The sequence below is a fragment of the Gopherus evgoodei genome, chromosome 15 (genome assembly GCF_007399415.2).
Source record: "Gopherus evgoodei ecotype Sinaloan lineage chromosome 15, rGopEvg1_v1.p, whole genome shotgun sequence".
In the NCBI taxonomy this organism is placed as follows: Eukaryota; Metazoa; Chordata; order Testudines; family Testudinidae; genus Gopherus; species Gopherus evgoodei.
Window position 1 is genome coordinate 23,833,678 of NC_044336.1, and position 19,137 is coordinate 23,852,814.

At 39.0% G+C, this 19,137-nt stretch overlaps 1 protein-coding gene across 2 annotated transcripts in view; it reads right to left on the reverse strand.

The window, feature by feature from the left end:
• The window catches only part of LOC115635535 (ATP-binding cassette sub-family A member 5-like), a 59,261-nt gene that overhangs the window by 18,818 nt on the left and 21,306 nt on the right, over nucleotides 1-19,137 (reverse strand). For both annotated transcript variants that reach the window (XM_030534442.1, XM_030534441.1), the window contains exons 10-22: nucleotides 16,801-16,948; nucleotides 15,083-15,251; nucleotides 13,319-13,377; nucleotides 12,431-12,541; nucleotides 11,975-12,150; nucleotides 9,945-10,064; nucleotides 8,889-9,027; nucleotides 8,600-8,690; nucleotides 8,225-8,364; nucleotides 5,973-6,092; nucleotides 4,803-5,004; nucleotides 3,140-3,309; nucleotides 1,946-2,073 (exon numbers count right to left, since the gene is read on the reverse strand). In XM_030534442.1, coding sequence (XP_030390302.1) covers nucleotides 1,946-2,073; nucleotides 3,140-3,309; nucleotides 4,803-5,004; nucleotides 5,973-6,092; nucleotides 8,225-8,364; nucleotides 8,600-8,690; nucleotides 8,889-9,027; nucleotides 9,945-10,064; nucleotides 11,975-12,150; nucleotides 12,431-12,541; nucleotides 13,319-13,377; nucleotides 15,083-15,251; nucleotides 16,801-16,948 — 1,773 coding nt within the window. The remainder of the gene's footprint in view (nucleotides 1-1,945; nucleotides 2,074-3,139; nucleotides 3,310-4,802; nucleotides 5,005-5,972; nucleotides 6,093-8,224; nucleotides 8,365-8,599; nucleotides 8,691-8,888; nucleotides 9,028-9,944; nucleotides 10,065-11,974; nucleotides 12,151-12,430; nucleotides 12,542-13,318; nucleotides 13,378-15,082; nucleotides 15,252-16,800; nucleotides 16,949-19,137) is intronic.

Consider the following 19,137-nt stretch of genomic DNA (forward strand, 5'->3'; position numbering starts at 1 on the left):
CTTGCTAAAATTTCCAGTCTATTAATAGACAAACTATCTTCTGCCAGGCAAAAAGCAATATTTTCTTCATTGTGTTATTACCCCACATTTGAAAAGCTCTAGAATTAACTTATTCTCAAAAAACCCTAAGTGTCTGGAGAGGCTAGTGGAGGTTCAGGTGCATAGCACAGACTATATTTAACTGTTACTATCACTCTAATTTAAATTAGGGCTGTTGATTAATCGCAGTTAACTCATGCAAACGAACAAAAATTAATCGCGATTACTTGTAGTTTTAATTGTACTGTTGAACAAGAGAGTCCCAATTGAAATGTATTAAATATTTTGGATGTTTTTATACATTTGCAAATATATTTACTTCAATTACAACACAGAATACAAAGTGTACAGTGCTCACTTTAAATTATTATTTTTGATTAAAAATATTTGCACTGTAAAAATTATTCAAAAATAGTGTTTTTTTAATTCACCTCATACAAGTACCATAGTGCAATTTTTTATTGTGAAAGTGCAACTTATAAAAATATCCATATTTGTTACATAACTGCACTCAAAAACAAAACAATGTAAAACTTTAGCAAATGTAAAACAAGCCCACGCAGTCCTACTTCTCGTTCAGCCAACCATTAAGACAAACAAGTCCGTTTACATTTATGGGGAATAATGCTTCCCCCTTCTTGTTTACAATGTCACCTGAAAGTGAGAAAAGGCATTCACAGGCACTTTTGTAGCCAGCATTGCGACGTATTTACATGCCAGATATGCTAAACATTTGTAGGCCCTTTCATGCTTCAGTCACCGTTCCAGAGGGCATGCTTCCATGTTGATGACGGTTGTTAAAAAAAATGATGTGTTAATTACATTTGTGACTGAACTTCTGGGGGAGAACTGTATGCCTCCTGCTCTATTTTACCTGAATTCTGCCATATATTTCATGTTATAGCAGTCTTGGCTGATGACCCAACAAGTTTATTTTTAACAACACTTTCCCTGAAGGTTTGACAAAACGCAAAGAAAGTACCAATGTGAGAGTTTTAAGGATTGCTACAGCACCTGACCCAAGGTTTAAAAAATCTGAGTGGGATGAGGTTTGAAGCATGATTTCAGAAGTCTTAAAAAAGCAACACTCCAATGTGGAAACTACAGAACCCGAACCACCAAAAAGGAAAATCAACCTTCTGCTGGTGGCATCAGACTCAGGTGATGAAAATGAACATGCGTCGGTCTGCACTGCTTTGGATTGTTATCGAGCAGAACCCATCATCAGCGTGGACGCATGTGCCCTGGAATGGTGGCTGAAGCATGAAGGGACATATGAATCTTTAGCACATCTGGCATGTAAATATCTCGTGATGCCAGCTATAACAGTGCCATTAGAATGCCTGTTCTCACATTCAGGTGACATTGTAAACAAGAAGCAGGCAGCATTATCTCCTGCAAATATAAACAAACTTGTTTGTCTGAGCGATTGGCTGAACAAGAGGTAGGACTGAGTGGAGTTGTAGGCTCTAAAGTTTTACTTTTTTTTTAAATGCAGTTGTTTTGGTACATAATTCTACATTTATATGTTCAACTTTCATAATAAAGAGATTGCACTAAGTACTTGTATTAGGTGAATTGAAAAATACAATTTCTTTGTTTTTTACAGAGCAAATATTTGTAATCAGAAATAAATATCAAGTGAGCACTGTATGTTTTGTATTCTGTGTTGTAACTGAAATCAATATATTTGCAAATGTAGAAAAATCCAAAAATATTTAAATAAACAGTATTCTATTATTGTTTAACAGTGCGATTAATTTTTAATCGCTTGACAGCCCTACTTTAAATATGAGCAATAGTATCATCTCCTGAAAACAACTTTCAGACAACAAAGCACCAAAAACTACTTCTGAAGTATGGAGAAAAGGCCAGCAGCACCGCAACACATGCCCATCTTACTTACCTTTTCTGAAAGCGACACATTTAAAGCTGCACTGTGGGGTGCAGCTGACATGTAATCACTTTCATTGAACATCTCAGTCAATATCTGCTGGCTTCTGATAGCACTGATGAGATCATCAATATCTGATCCTAATATAAGGCAATAAAAAAGCACACATGACTATTCATCACAGAAGTATTTAGTTGCATGCAGACTTTACACTGAAATTATGAACGCATTTATATCAAGATAATGAGAGAGTAGTTTCCCCATATAATCTTCCTTATGAGAAGTTACTGTTGTTTCTCTACATGTATAGAGACTCTTCAAATATTTTAATAGTTCTTATGTTTTGAGTTCAGCTCCCTCCACACAAAAAGCTTAGAAAAAAAGTAGTTTTGTTTCCTGTACATCAAATTAAAGTAAATTATAGTTCAGAAATGGTTTCTCAAAATATCATAAGTTTGGATAATCAAAGTTTCAGTGAGAGGGACTCGTTTTAACTGGAGTTATCTATCATGGATAGGATATTACTCTCTTTTGGAAAACAGGATTCAAACAATGGAAGTTGTAAGGTAAACAGATGGCGTGTGTCTAAGATATTGGACCAATGTGTTTCTCTTATTGTCATGACTAGAGGTACACGGACTTTACCCAGCAAAACCTTAAAAAAATAAGGGTGGATGGATATGGAATTGAACTACACTACATTGGCCTAACTCTCCTCCCTCTGACATCCGTGCTGGGAACTTCTGAAAGTCCCACCCTTAAATTGCATGTGTGGGTCATTGAAGAAAGCCATTTTCATTCCCACAGCAGCATATAGAGTCAGAATGCCACCCAATGGAAAGACTGAAAAATTTCTGGATCTTAATCAAACAGCTCCTGACAGCAGTTTTTAATCAAGTTTGGATAGAGGTTCACTCAGGTTTAGTCATCACCCATGAGTGATTAACACTGGAATGTTCCCATTTTAAAGAATATTAGATGCTTTCATGTTCTCTACATTGCAAATTAAAAAAATTCAACCACCAGCCATTCATTATAGTGATCTTTCTTGAAGATCCAGGGTCCATTCCACCTCCCTTCACGTTCTGTATGGTTTATTGTCTCTCACGAATGGGATGTTACATTTAAAAAGACATTATTAAAGCTGGAGTATTAAATACACAATAGTAATCCAGTATAACTGTATTTGCTTTTTTTAATTCTCACCTGTGGAGTTCTGAAGGAGGAGACTTGTTTTGTACTTGTAGTATTTTTCTCCAGGCTTCAGCAAGTACAAATCTGGGGAAAGCTTGATGGGAACCATAGGATTTTTAAAGTAGTGATGTATAAGAAACATTAAAATCTGAATGACAAGGAACACTAAAAAAAGCAACAACCTGAAAGAAATGAAGTGATTTAAGTAAAGTTCAGTGGAAACTGATACTAATTATTTGCACATTATTTAAAACAAGTCGTCCCTCAGGTGTCAGTCTCAGACTCACAATAGATATTTATCATTTTGGTTAATGGAAGTCTAATCACCCACATCCTGATTCTGTTCACAGACTACAATTAACAAAAACTAAACACGTAAAAGGCAAAGCTCATTATTGACTTCTTACCATAATTCAAAATTGCTCTGGAAAAAAGCAAGTGATGTTGGAGGCTACAGCAGGCAACAACGTAACCAAAACAGTACATACATCGTATCATCAGTATTATCTACAAAAGAGGCTCATACCCAGGGAAGCAAATATTTATCATACATACACACACACGTTCATGGCTTGTTCCTCCAATAAACCCAGCCTGATCATGCGCCAGCATATGATGTCACACCATCTAGACAGTGGTCAGCCTCTAGTCAGATTGACTTTGGTTGTGTTTGCATTATTTTCTTTGGCATCCTATTAGCTGTTTGCCTTCTATGGCAGCGGTTCTCAACAGTGGGTCCATGAACCGTTTCATGGGGATGCGGGGCCGCATGGCTAAAATCCACAGCCCAAATCCCTGCCCACCCAAAACAGAAGTCAAACTATACCGATGCCCAAGTCCCTTCTGACCCCACCGGGTCCTGGAGTTTTTATTGTATGTTGTAGGGGGTCTCAGAAAGGAAAAGGCTGAGAACCCCTATTCTACAGCGTCCTCACCATTGCAATCTTTTTTATTGTAATCACTCCCATGCCCTAATTTCACATCCCCCCCCCCGGCCATTTAATATCATGTCTTAAAATCATTCCACATTACACTTGCCATCTTTCAAAAAACTCTCACCACTACTGCCTGCAGCTTTCTGAGGTCTGTTTCATTTAATGCCACTGCTCCCAGATCCCAGAGTAATACTGTTAGTACACTGGTGTGATAAATATTCACCTTGGTACCAAATATAATATTTTGATCAGTCCGTATTTTCATCTGTTTCTGTGCAGCACTCATGGCTAAGCCATATCTTTTAGCCTAATCCTTGATGGAATCGTCAGCACTGATCAAGCTTCGGCAGCACATATAAGATTCCACTTGTTCTATGTCTTCTGCATTTCAACACTTCTTCTACTGTTCCTTTTCCAAGATGCAACCACTATGTCTTCATTGTAAGTTCAAGCCTACTACACTGATTTTCCATGGTAGCAAAGAGACCCATGATTAATTCAAACATGTCTGCCAGTTATAGGACATCATCTCCATAAACTAAAGAGCTAAACTCCAATGTCACACCCTCCAACTCATCATCCAACTCAAAGTTCTTAATGTCCAGTTTAAAAACCATGATGAAAAGCTACATTAAACACCACAGACATAAAACAAACTACTAAAACATATCTAAGCATGTGAACTTCTGACACTCAAATGGATTTTGGTAAATGAAACGGGAAGCCATCTTAATACTTACATAAGTCCCAATGACTTATTTTCACGCCTTAAGTTAAGGAAGTGAACCTTTGCTATAGTAGAGACCTGCTCTTTCCAGAGAGCTGTATCGCTTACTGCAGATGATTTTGTCTCAGAGAGTATCAGTAGGCTTTGTTCCATCTCATCAAGCCGTTTTGTATCCATTTCCTCGCCTGCTGACTGGGAATTAAATATGCTATAATCTGCAGGGAAAGAGAAGGGGATATAAACGAAACATAGGATTTACCTTTCCTGATCAAGTCACAGGACCACATGATGTAGTATCCTGCCTTCAGGAGTAGCCAAACGGTGTTGAAAGTCTATACAATGCATCTAAACCAACTGTGCCATGTTGTACAGAAGCAAAAAACTCCTTTCTGATCCCCTATCCAACCAGCATACACCCAAAAGATGGAGATTTTAATTAGCCTAATTATTTTAGCCTATGCAACTACCAATATTGCTAGATATCATGGAGTATTCAGCTGTTAAACTCTTCCTAAACAACTTTCCGAGTATAGGATAGTTCAATACCCTGTAGTTAATAACAAAGCCTAGAAAGGTGAGGATACTTTAATCTATTAAACATATAACCTAGAAGGGTATTGCTTACTTTTGGAGTAATCTCCTAAAGGACAGTAAGAAACATTTCAAACAGGCCTCTGACTTTACACCAACAATCATATGGCGTGCAACTAACTGTAGGTATAAATGGTTAGATATTTAAATTCTATTTAGAGGTACAAATACATTTTTCAAATCAAGTGGCTGGAAATCTAATTGTATTTCCTGTGTCCACAATTGAGTGCAAGTGCAAAATCCCACAGGGAAATGTATATTTTTGATTCAGCCTTATTAAAAAAAAGAAAAGGACATTCCCTGTATCCCTGTACAGAGGTTCAGCACAAGACCTGTACAGCTCTGGACCTCAGACAGGGATAATTTTCCAACCTCTTTGCCCCCTGTTTGCTGTTCTGGTCAGGTATTTCAAGGAGCCCCACAACAGCATGTGTTCTTAAGTGTCACATACTGTTTGATGTAATATTCTATGATAGCACATTTGTGTTATTATTTCTGCTTTTCATAGTGAAAAGTGCTCAATACTATTTTACAAAAATTAACCACGACTAATCAAGACACAAAGAAAAAGGTTAATATAGTTATTTCTCACCTGCTTGATCAATTTCTGCTTCAATTTCCAGCTTCAGGAACACATCCTCCAATGTTGTCATGGAAACTCCGTAAGTAATAACACCCAAATGTGAATGAGTGTCTAGATCAGAAAACAATCCTGTAGAGGTGAAATAATGTGATTGCTTGGCAACAAAATTACATTTGCCCACCAGAATTGCCTCTCATTTAATAAAAACTCATAGCGTGCCCCACAAGGTGAGACTCTTTAATGAATACACACAACATATGTACAATATGTTAATTATAGAGACCCAGGTCAAGGTGCTATAGTTAATGCTGAGATGAGTTTTGCGTTTAAAGCAGATCTTCAATCAGTATGTTAGGTATGAGAAACACAGCACATTCTCCCCAAAACAACAGCATTTACTCTCCAAGTCCAAAGTCAATCTTTTGAGAACTTACAAGTAAGTCCATTAAATAGTTTATGAGTTAAAATTAATTTAAAAATGAGCCGTTAAAGAAATGCAGCACCTGTCAGACCTATGCTTTGTCCCAAGTGATCTTAGTAATAGAGCTCCGTGAAATTTTCTGAATGGTTTATTCACAAAAAGATGCATACAGTCCCTACCCCCTCCTCACACACCCCTGAAACTGCATGTGTCTGTGTAATTTTTAGCCCAGTGGTTGCTTGGGTTGTAGGAGACCCAAGTTTGAATCCCCACTCTTGAGCAGAGACATGAATTCAGATCTCCCCCTTCTCAGATAAAGGGTCCTAATCACCAGGCTATAGGCATTCCACTACCAATCTCTTCTGTTGAAGCTGCTCTACTTTTTATGACTTAATAAATATTCATTGGGCCATAGAGAGAGACAGAATGACTCTCTAGATTGGAGTTTAAGGGACTCACTGCTTAGGTAGGACTTGTCGATTCAAGTTTTCTTTCCATCCGATTCAGAGGAGGATTGACTCTATATGTCCTACCTACATGCAGAGTATTATGGTATGGAAGTGCAAAGTCAGAGCACCCAAACAACCTTGCAAGATCCCTGCAATGTATTTTACATCTATACTCTCAACCTTAACTCCATTTTAAAGCAGTTTTTGTCTGGGATTTCATTCAATCTATTATATTTGTTCCACAATCCCTCTCTCATAGCAGCAAATTTCCCTGTGATGACACAATGTCCTTTCCAGCTCACAACAGGCTCGGACTCTGTATGGCTAGTATCTCTTTTGCCATCCGTACATTAAAATGGCCCAAGTTATTTTTTATTTCAATTTGATAAAAGCAAAAAGGGCATGCGTAGTATAAGAGCTTTATCCTGGACCAAGAGGAGGGTCCTCTGCATTTCCATTGTTAAAACCCATCCTCCTCTGCTTTACGTATTTCCTGCCAAAGCCTCATCTCGCAGTTAATGTATCAGGCTTCCTGTCGAGGACGGTTAGGCTGCCTTGAGCAGCTACTAGGAGAAAGAAAGAGTTGATGGACCCCCTCTTCTCCAGATGCTGAACACAGTCTGTAAAGCAGTCGTAGGGATTGTCTACACTTGAAACGTTACAGCAGTTGCACCACTGCAGACACTACCTACTCCAATGGTAAAGCGTCTCCCGTTGGCGTAGATAATCCACCTCCCCGAGAGATGGTATCTAAGTTGATGGAAAAATTCTTCAAATCAAACTATTACTGTCTATACCAGGGGTTAGGTTGGTTTATCTATACCATTAAGGGGGTGTGGATTTTTCACACCGCTAAGCAATTTAACTGGATCAACCTAACATTTTAGGGTAGACCAGGGCGAACACTATGTCTACACTACAAGTGCTCCAGCAGCACTGCTATGATGCTGTAGTGTAGACACTTACTATAGTGATGAAAGGGGTTTTTCTGTCATTTTAATATAGCCACCCTCAGGAGATGGTAGCTAGGTTAATCCATCAACCTAGAAGAGTCTATACCGGAGCTTAGGTCAGCTTAACTTTCTCACAAGGGTGTGAATTTTTCACACCCCCTTAGCAAAGTAGCTAGGTTATTTCAGTTTCAGGTGTAGAGTAGGCCTTAGTCCCCACGTGCCCAAGAAATGAATGAGTGACTGGGAATTAAGGCAAAGAACATACTTACAAATTTTCAACATTACTGTCAGTTTTCACTGTCTAATTATAAACATCAGAAAAAGTACATATATAAAGAAAAATGACAACATACTTCTCTGAAGGTGCCATTATGATCAACTGATTTCCCCCTACACACACACACAAAAGCTTAGCACTGAATTACAATATCATCATACCTGAAAACTTGTCCACGTCTTTAAAAGGTAAGGTATACACAAGCTGCTGTTCATTCTGTTGTACCAAGCTGGCTCCAGGGATATGCTGTATGATCAAGGCTGTTGTAGCTTCTGTATTGCAATACCCATCTATATGCATGCTAAAAATACAGAGTATTTTAAAACCTCTTTGTTTCTTCATTGCCATTTTTTGCAAGTGTAGCCAACAGAACAACAAAACAGAGTGAAAGTGATTTCTGACTTTCCCAAATGTAAGAAAAATAAAATCTTTAAAAATTTAGTAGGATATTTTAAAATTATCCTACATCTTAATGGGAAGACAAAGCAAATATAACGTAACACAATGAAGGTGGCTTATAAACTACAAAATAATACCTCAGGCGGTAGCCAATTCCCCATTTGGTTTTGAGGAAGAGAGACGAGCCGACACATTTCAGCGTTCCTTGAGAAATCACAGCTTTTCGATCTAGAAACAAAAACAGGTGTTTTTATTCTGAGGACCCTCAATCTACTCATAAAACAATGGCATGACGAAAGAGAGAAAACTCTGCTGACGACTGACAGTGGAAGGGGCACCTGTTCACCTTATATGCTAAATACAATTCAAATTTACACTCTGCAAGCCCCCAGTAAATATATCCCAAAGGGCCACAGCAAAACTCACCAGCAAGAATATCTGCCTCATCCATGAAATGAGTACTGAATACTGTTACCCGATTGGCTTGTCTGTTTTTCAGGAGATTCCAAACAATGTGCCGAGAACATGGGTCCATACCAGCAGTTGGTTCATCCAAGAGTAAAACCTAAATAATGATTAGGAAAAAGGGCATAAAAAAATCCAAACCCTCCATAGTCACATCTGAGATACCCACATCTACAGAAACCAGGAAGACTATTAATTCAAGGGCAGTTATGCTCTATTGTTTAAAAGGTAGGGTGGGAAAAATTTCTTACTTTACCCAACTAAAAGCTATGCAAACCAGCCATCACCACTACTTTCTTTTAAAAAAAAGTACATCACCTGTTTGTGATAAACAGAAAAATCACACGCTACGTCACAGAAATGCATCTTCACAACTGGATACGTTCAGTTCCCACTATAAATAAATTTAAACTACAATGGTAAAAAGACACATTGGTTCCTTTTACCAATAGTGGGTGAAATTAAATATGTACGTTTTTAAAAAAAGGCAGGAAATCATGAAGGGGATTGTCATATCTGTACACTGCAGCCTTTAAACATGTACCCAGTCTAAACGAGCATCACACCTTACGGGTCACAAATAGCAACCACTGAACTCTGTAATCAGATAGCGCCATATACTCTCTGTCATGTCCCAGGTGCTTGCATGGCTTTTTCAGGCCATGAGCCTGCTCTCTCTGACAACTTGTACTGTACTGTTTTTAGAGGGTGGAATGCGCTACCCTCCATTCCAGATGCAGTGTAACTTTTTATGCTAATTTACCACAGAAAAGCATGATATAATCCAGTTACTACATTCACTAACACAGTTAACTCTTTGCAGCGTAAAGGTTGCATGCTTCAACTTGGCAATTTTAACTGTTTAAGCCAGAGCTGGTATGAAACACAGGAACAGTTGACATATTTTTGCACCTTATTTGCGTTGCTTTAATTGCCAAGTAATATGAGCATAGGTACACTATGCATGCATAGATACGGAACAAGCAGTAACTTAGTACTGTGCTTATGCCTCCTTACCTTTGGGCTCCCAAGAACAGCGATTCCTATCGACAGCTTTCTCTTCTGCCCTCCACTTAATTTTTTAGCTTGGTTATCTCGAATGGGCTGCATATCCAAATCATTCATCACTTTCTGCACCTTTAAAAATATACCAACAAAAGTGTTTCATGTCAATAGAAATGAGATATAGTGATTAAAACATGACTGGCATAATTATCAGCAATCTTATGCTATAGTTTGACAAATTACTGATCATTTTAAATTTTTCTAATTAACATGCATAGATTCTAGGACTGGAAGGGACCTCGAGAGGTCATTGAGTCCAGTCCCCTACCCTCATGGCAGGACCAAATACTGTCTAGACCAGTGTTTCCCAAACTCGGGATGCCACTTGTGTAGGAAAAGCCCCTGGCGGGCCGGGCTGGTGGGAGCCGCAATTGGCCAGACCTGTGGACATGGCAGGTAAACAAACTGGCCCGGCCCGCCAGAGGCTTTCCCTACACAAGCGGCGTCCCAAGTTTGGGAAACACTGATGTAGACCATCCCTGATAGACATTTATCTAACCTACTTTTAAATATCTCCACAGATGGCGATTCCACAACTTTCAGCCTTCCTTCATAGGTCATGTTCTCTAGATCTTTAATCATTTTTGTTGCTCTTCTCTGGACCCTCTCCAATTTCTCCACATCTTTCTTGAAATGCGCTACCCAGAACTGGACACACTATTCCAGTCGAGGCCTAACAAGCGTAGAGTAGAGTGGAAGAATGACTTCTCGTATCTTGCTCTCAACACACCCGTTAATGCATCCCAGAATCAAGTTTGCTTTTTTTTGCAATAGTGTAACACTGTTGACTCATATTTCGCTTGCAGTCCACTATGACCCCTAGATCCCTTTTTCCCGTACTCCTTCCTAGACAGTCTCATCCTATTCTGTGTGTGTGAAACTGATTGTTTCTTCATAAGTGGAGCACTTTGCATTTATCTTTGTTAAACTTCATCCTGTTTACCTCAGACCATTTCTCCAAATTGTCCAGATCATTTTGAATTATGACCCTATCCTCCAAAGCAGCTGCAATCCCTTCCAGTTTGGTATCATCTGCAAACTTAATAAGCATACTTTCTATGCCAATATCTAAGTCGTTGACGAAGATATTGAACAGAGCTGGTCCCAAAACAGACTCGTGCTGAAATAAATTTGTTAGTCTCTAAGGTGTCACAAGTACTCCTGTTGTTTTTGCGGATACAGACTAACAAGGCTGCTACTCTGAAACACCTTCCAAGTGTCTGCAGATGATTTCCTTAATTACTTGCTCCCTTATCTTCCCTGGCACGGAAGTTAAACTAACTGGTCTGTAGTTTCCTAGGTTGTTTTTATTTCCCTTTTTATAGATGAGCACTATATTTGCCCTTTTCCAGTCTTCTGGAATCTCTCCCGTCTCCCATAATTTTCCAAAGCTAATAGCTAGAGGCTCAGATACCTCCTCTATTAGCTCCTTGAGTATTCTAGCAAGCATTTTATCAGGCCTTGGTGACTTGCAGGCATCTAACTTTTCTAAGTGATTTTTAACTTGTTCTTTTTTTATTTTATCTAAACCTACCCCCTTCCCATTAGCATTCACTGTTAGGCATTCCTTCAGACTTCTCGGTGAAGACTGAAACAGAGAAGTCATTAACATTTTTAAGACTCTTTCCTGGAATGAGCTTCTTGGAGGCAAACCCCGGTACCAACTGTCAACACAGTGTCTATTCCAGGATCAAGGCCTTGAAGTTTAACCTATCAAGAATGGATAAATTACAGGAGACCAATGTCTGTAAACACGCATTAGTATTTAGATGTTCCATTAACATTTTATTCTTCTAGAACAAATTCAATAATCTTTATTTAAAGAAAGTATCTTGCTATATTCTCTCTCTTAAATAAAACAGTGTATTTAGGTCTCTTATTGTAAACAAAACTTGCAAAGCGACTTCCATTATGCAATCAATAAAACTATTTTAATAAACAGCGAATACACACTGTATAGAATTTTTACCTGAATGACTTACCTCTTGTATCAGAGCATTGGGAGGTATCCCTTTAATATGAGCAAATATTGATAAATTCTCTTCCACAGTTAATACATCAAAATGTATATCTAATTGTGGACAAAACCCCGTTATCTTTCGTACATTGAGCATTTCATCAATTTCAGAGATTCTGTGTCCATAGACAGATGCAAACCCTAAAGAACAAAAAGTTAAAAAAAAAATAAAAAATTTGAAGTGTTTTTTAAACCCAACCACTACTTTGATTATCAGCATAGACGGGCTAACTCCACCAATTAAAATGTATGTATAATTTAAAATTAACCTATTTCAAAATAGCCTGAGAAAAGGAGTGTAACTTGAAATATCCTCAAACGTCAGTGGCCTCGGGTTTTGAAAGAAGGAAAAAAGGACATTAAAATTAGTAGATTACAGCCACACATTTCCTAATTTTTCCTAAAGCCAGAGAATTCTCACCATCAGAAGGTGGGCAGAGTCCACAAAGAATGTTCATCAGTGTTGTCTTGCCTGTTCCACTATGCCCAAGTAAAGCTGTAATCTGACCCTCATATATGTCAAAGGATAAACCTAACCCAGAAAGACGAAAGGAACAAGTGAAATAAGAGGTTAATGACACCTGTTGTGTTATTCTGCACAGGCTTATAGTCACTGCAGTAAATTAAAATACTGACATATAGGCTATGCATTTACTCTGTATTCCAAGGAACATCTTACCTCAACTTTTTAACACAGCCTGATAAAACTGCAACAACAGCAATAAACAGAAGTGGGGATTAGATTCCCTGCGAGCACTGCCCATGAGGAGACCTGAGCTTAGAAGCAGTTAGTGCAGTGGTTCTCAGCCTATTTACCATTGTGGGCCACATATGCAGCTCTCTTTGTGTTACGTGGGCCACATTCCCCCCGATATATATACACTTCCTGTATGGCCCTGAGGATGTGACACGGGCCACAACTGTGTGCTGACTGGGCCGCAAGCAGCCCGCGGTTTGAGAACCACCAAGTTAGAGGCTCCCATACCACCAGCTCACAGGAGTCAATAAGAGGTTCCTCTGTGCATACTCACTGGAGTTAGGAGACAGAGAAGGGGACTAAGAGAATGAAGGGAAAGACGACCCCCCACAAGGAAAAGGGCTGAAGAGGAGAGAAATCCTATAGAGTCTGTTCCGAGCCCCTTTGTCATACCGTTACAGGCAGACTGGCTAAAGACATGAGGGAGAACACATAACCATATTTAAACACTTCATGCTCCCACCCAAAGAAAAAGCACAAAAGACATTAAGTTCATGGGTTATTTCTCCTTCCATTTTTGATACGAAGCTTAGAAGGTAGAAATTTTCTTACTTCTGAGAGCCTCCACAGTTTCACCCTTTTTTCTAAATGTTTTCTGAACACAGCTGATTCTGAAAGAAGACATGTCATTTTATTAAAGAAGAGCTTAAAAATATCATTTTCTTTTGCAAAAAAAGATCAAGATGAACCACCCTGCAATGCTGATATAGGAAGGTTTTGACACATTTTTCAGCTATGCTGAAATCACACAAAATGTGTTGGAGAAACATGTAAGCAAACCAAGAGAGTGGACATCTTTATGCAATCTTTTGCTTGAATTATTGTATTATTGCCTCTCTGTGCTGGCAATACAGGGCAGGGGGGTGTTTTCTCATTGACTTCAGTATTTTCTATCATGGCAACTGAATAATTCTTTAAATAACCCATATTGTTATTTATTTCTAATAGCACCAACAATGTACTAGGCACTTTCTAAACAGAAAAGAAGGCCCAGTTTATGCCCCAGTCATCTCACAGGAGACAGGCAGATGGCAGACAGAAGAGGTGAAATGTATTATGAGAGTGGACAAAGTGGTGGTAAGTAAGACCAACTTAACTCTGATATGTTTTTCTCTCCTAAGAAGGATATATGAAATCCCTGTCCTCCCCCACAATTACGCCTCAAATGTATTAAGATAAAGGTAGTTCAGCTAGTTTCTCCAAAGGCACCATGACAGAGGAAGATCTTTGAGAACTATCTGAACTCTGAAAGTGTAGTGGACATACAGATGAAGTCAGGAGGTATGATCTATGTGTAGAGAGCAAGGTGGGGGAAAAGGGTATGAAATCTTTGTGTGAGAAGATGACAAATATGGGAGGATGATGCTGACACCAGTGACTCAGGGGAAAGCGTTGGCTGATGTGAAATGAGACAACAAGTAAGAATGATCCATCTTAGAAAGATCTGGGGAAAAAAACTGACCTTCACACTGAAGTGATTTATTCAAAACAATTTTTTGAGACATTAACAAAAAAAAATTAGTCTGATTCTGGCCATTGAACACAAATATTTTTGTTTGAGACTAACGGAACCATGTAAGAAAAATGGAGATTTAGATTATTTCTCAATGTCTATCATGCCACCATAACAGCAAATAACAAGAGCAGTGATTTAATAGCTCAGACTGAGAATAAACGCTGATATTAAAATATTGGGAATATATGAAGGTACAGATGGAAGAGAATTAATGTCATTTTCCACACGGACTGCAAAAGGTGCTGGAAATGGATCACTTTTACTGCTTTCTTTTATGGTGCTGTTGTAGATCATGTCCTGGGAAAGCTAGTCTAGTGGCTCCCCTCTGTGGCTTTGGTGGAATGTGCAATTCTTCATATGAATATCAAAAGGATTTACAAAACCTATCTGAATCCAGTTTGCAAGATTTAACAGAGAAGTATTTTTCTTTTGAACTGTAAACCCACCTGACTTCGGCATCTGAAACCACTTATGGCATCACTGAAACCAAAGAACCTGGATTTCATTTTGCTTCATCCTGCTAGACTAAAACTATTTTCAGGAGGTTTGATTTGATTGACACACAGTAGGTAAACATTTCCTTTTCCAAAACCAACTCTGTCGTCTTTGGAAAACATCCATATAACGGAAAACGTGGCTATATAGAAAATGGACCAGGCTACTTAAATGTGTAAAGAACTAGATGTAATGCATACCATATGCTAATTGGATCAACAGATTGAAAATTACTGTTAATTCCCAGGCACACACGAAACAGGGGAAGTGTGACAATGAATCTGTGCCATAGCAGGAAGTTATACCTGATAGCTTCTTTTCCCTGAAATTCTGAAGATACAGGTTCAACCATCTCACTGAAACTTAAGAGTCCATTAACACTACTCTCATATAACTCCTTGTAATTTCGTCTACGTTTTGACCAAAATGAGGGCTTCATAAAGAAAAATGATGTCCGTCGTAATCCAAACTCACCTAAGCAATAAGGAAGAAAGAAAGGAAGCCTTTTGAATGTTAAACACAAATATGATTCAGTGTTTGAATTTTGGCTACAAAAACTGGGCCTAATCATGCCACAGTCCTTATCTTGGCATTAAACCCACCACTAAGGTTCTGATTAAGGAAAGCATCCCTATTCAGCGAAGTTTATCCTTAAGTGTTTTGCTGAGAAGTGATAGATTTATGCAAGTACTTAAACACTTTCCAGAATCAGGATCTCGAGAAGAGTGATTTAAATACACAGGTCATAAAGAGAAAGATCAGAGGCAATGGAGTTTCTGTTGAAAGATCTCAGGCATGCAGTAGAGAGGAATATGTTCACAGGTATTAATAAATTTGTTCCTAGATGTATCATACTTATTAACACATCAATAACATAACATAACATCTTGGACAGACAATTCCCAAGAACAACAATGGCAAAGACTGTGATAACAACTTGGTCAGTTAGGACAGAAAATTATTCTGGAACAATAATAAGAACATAACATAAGAACGGCCATACTGGGTCAGACCAAATGCCCATCTAGCCCAGTATCCTGTCTTCTCACAGTGGCCAATGCCATGTTCCCCAGAACGAACGAACGAACGAACGAACGAACGAACAGGTAATCATCAAATGATCAATCCCTTGTCGCCCATTCCCATCTTCTGACAAACAGAGGCTAGGGATACCTTCCCTGCCCATCCTGGCTAATAGCCATTGATGGATCTATCCTCCATTAATTTATCTAGTTCTTTTTTGAACAAGGTTATAGTCTTGCCCTTCACAACATCCTCTGGCAAGAAGTTCCACAGCTTGACTGTGTGCTGAGTGAAAAAATACTTCCTTTTGTTTGTTTTACACCTGCTGCTTATTAATTTCATTTGGTGACCCCTAGTTCTTGTGTTATGAGAAGGATTAAGTAACATTTCCTTATTTATTTTCTTTACCTCATTCATGATTTTACAGACCTCTATCGTATCCCCCCTTAATCGTCTTTTTTCCAACCTGAAAATTCCCAGTCTTATTAATCTCTCCTCATGTGGCAGATGCTCCATACCCCTAATCATTTTTGTTGCCCTTTTCTGAACCTTTTCCAATTCAAATATATCTTTTTTGAGATGGGACGACCACAAAATAGATACAACAAGACACAACCAAGCAGAATCAAACCCTAATCTGTGTTTTTTTTCCCACTTCATTAGTACATTTCAGAAAAGTAAAATTTATTTGAATGAAAAACCATATATTTTAAAGTAACATTTAAAACATTTCTAAATATTTAACAGCCACACTTCTCATCTTTTTGCTTGACATGAGTGTTGCTTTACATGAAGTTAAAGAAAAAGAAGAACACAGAAGTGGCATTACTATATACCAAAGTGTCTTGGACATTTTATTTAATTCCCGTATGTTAGCGCCATCAATTAAAGGTCTGGTTTTCAGAAGTTTTTAACACCCAAAGCTGCCAGATTTCAAGTTATGAAATTCAGGATCTATGTGGTTCTCTTCAATATTTATCTCGAATTCTAAACAACATACCTGGAATGACCTGATCAAGATAGACAGCTAGAAGTAGGTAAAACATGCTATCCAGAACCAGTAAAATAAGAGAAATAACTAGTGGACAAGGGCCATGATTTATATTTGAAAATATTGCACCATCTTCATAATCTTCCAGATACATGACCTGCAAACCAACATGAAAAAGTTTAGATGCTACAAACTGCATTTTCACCAACCTGAAATTAAAACATGACAACACAGTACAAAAATAAAATTACAAAGTAATGTTATATAAGAACTAAGGGTGGGCGATTGTCATGGTAACACATGCAAAAAAGATGTAATGCTAGTTTCAAAAGAAAAAAACAACAGCACACAGTATTTTAGTTCATATTAAGATGTTTGTTGCAGGGAATTATAAAAAGTCATGCTTTAGGCCATGAATAAAAAATAAAAAAATTACAAATTTATAGAAAACTATTAAACTACTTAAAATATTTAAAATTGAGGTAAGACAAATATTTGCAGTGTATTAGTAACTTGACCAGTAAAAGCAGCAAAGAATCCTGTGGCAGCTTATAGACTAACAGACGTTTTGGAGCATGAGCTTTCGTGGGTGAATACTCACTTCGTCAGATGCATGTAGTGGAAATTTCCAGGGGCAGGTATATATATGCTAGCAAGCAAGCTAGAGATAATGAGGTTAGTTCAATCAGGGAGGATGAGGCCCTGTTCTAGCAGCTGAGGTGTGAAAACCAAGGGAGGAGAAACTGGTTTTGTAGTTGGCTAGCCATTCACAGTCTTTGTTTAATCCTGAGCTGATGGTGTCAAATTTGCAGATGAACTGAAGCTCAGCAGTTTCTCTTTGAAGTCTGGTCCTGAAGTTTTTTTGCTGCAGGATGGCCACTTTAAGGTTTGCTATAGTGTGGTCAGGGAGGTTGAAGTGTTCTCCTACAGGTTTTTTGTATATTGCCATTCCTAATATCTGACTTGTGTCCATTTATCCTTTTCCATAGAGACTGTCCAGTTTGGCCAATGTACATAGCAGAGGGGCATTGCTGGCATATGATGGCGTATATTACATTGGTGGACGTGCAGGTGAATGAACCGGTGATGGTGTGGCTGATCTGGTTAGGTCCTGTGATGGTGTCGCTGGTGTAGATATGTGGGCAGAGTTGGCATCGAGGTTTGTTGCATGGATTGGTTCCTGAGCTAGAGGTTCCTATGGTGCGGTGTGCAATTACTGGTGAGAATATGTTTCAGGTTAGCAGGTTGTCTGTGGGCGAGGACTGGCTTGCCACCCAAGGCCTGTGAAAGTGTGGGATCATTGTCCAGAATGGGTTGTAGATCCCTGATAATGCGTTGGAGGGGTTTTAGCTGGAGACTATATGTGATGGCCAGTGGAGTCCTGTTGGTTTCTTTCTTGGGTTTGTCTTGCAGTAGGAGACTTCTGGGTACATGTCTGGTTCTGTTGATCTGTTTCCTTATTTCCTCGTGCGGGTATTGTAGTTTTGAGAATGCTTGGTGGAGATTTTGTAGGTGTTGGTCTCTGTCTGAGGGGTTAGAGCAGATGCAGTTGTACCTCAGTGCTTGGCTGTAGACAATGGATCGTGTGATGTGCCCAGGATGGAAGCTGGAGGCATGAAAGTAGGCATAGCAGTCGGTAGGTTTTCGGTATAGAGTGGTGTTAATGTGACCATCACTTATTTGCACCATGGTGTCTAGGAAGTGGACCTCCTGTGTAGATTGGTCCAGGCTGAGGTTGATGGTGGGGTGGAAGCTCTTGAAATCGTTGTGGAATTTTTCCAGAGTCTCCTTCCCATGGGTCCAGATGATTAAGATGTCATCAATGTAGTGTAGGTAGAGAAGGGGCGTGAGTGGACGAGAGCTGAGAAAGCGTTGTTCCAGGTCGGCCATAAAAATATTGGCATATTGTGGGGCCATGCGGGTGCCCATAGCGGTGCCACTGATCTGGAGATACATATTGTCATCAAATTTGAAATAGTTGTGTGTGAGGATAAAGGCAGAGAGCTCAGCAGCCAGTTGTGCTGTGGCATCATCAGGGATACTGTTCCTGACAGCTTGTATTCCATCTGTGTGTGGGATGTTTGTGTAGAGAGCCTCTATATCCATGGTGGCTAGGATGGTGTTTTCTGGAAAGTCACCAATGCATTGTAGTTTCCTCAGGAAATCAGAGGTGTCACGGAGATAGCTGGGAGTGCTGGTGGCATAGGGTCTGAGTAGAGAGTCCACATATCCAGACAGTTCTTCAGTGAGAATGCCAATGTCCAAGATGAAGGGGTGTCCAGGATTTCCAGGTTTGTGGATCATGGGTAGTAGATAGAATAACCCTGGTCAGGGCTCTAAGGGTAT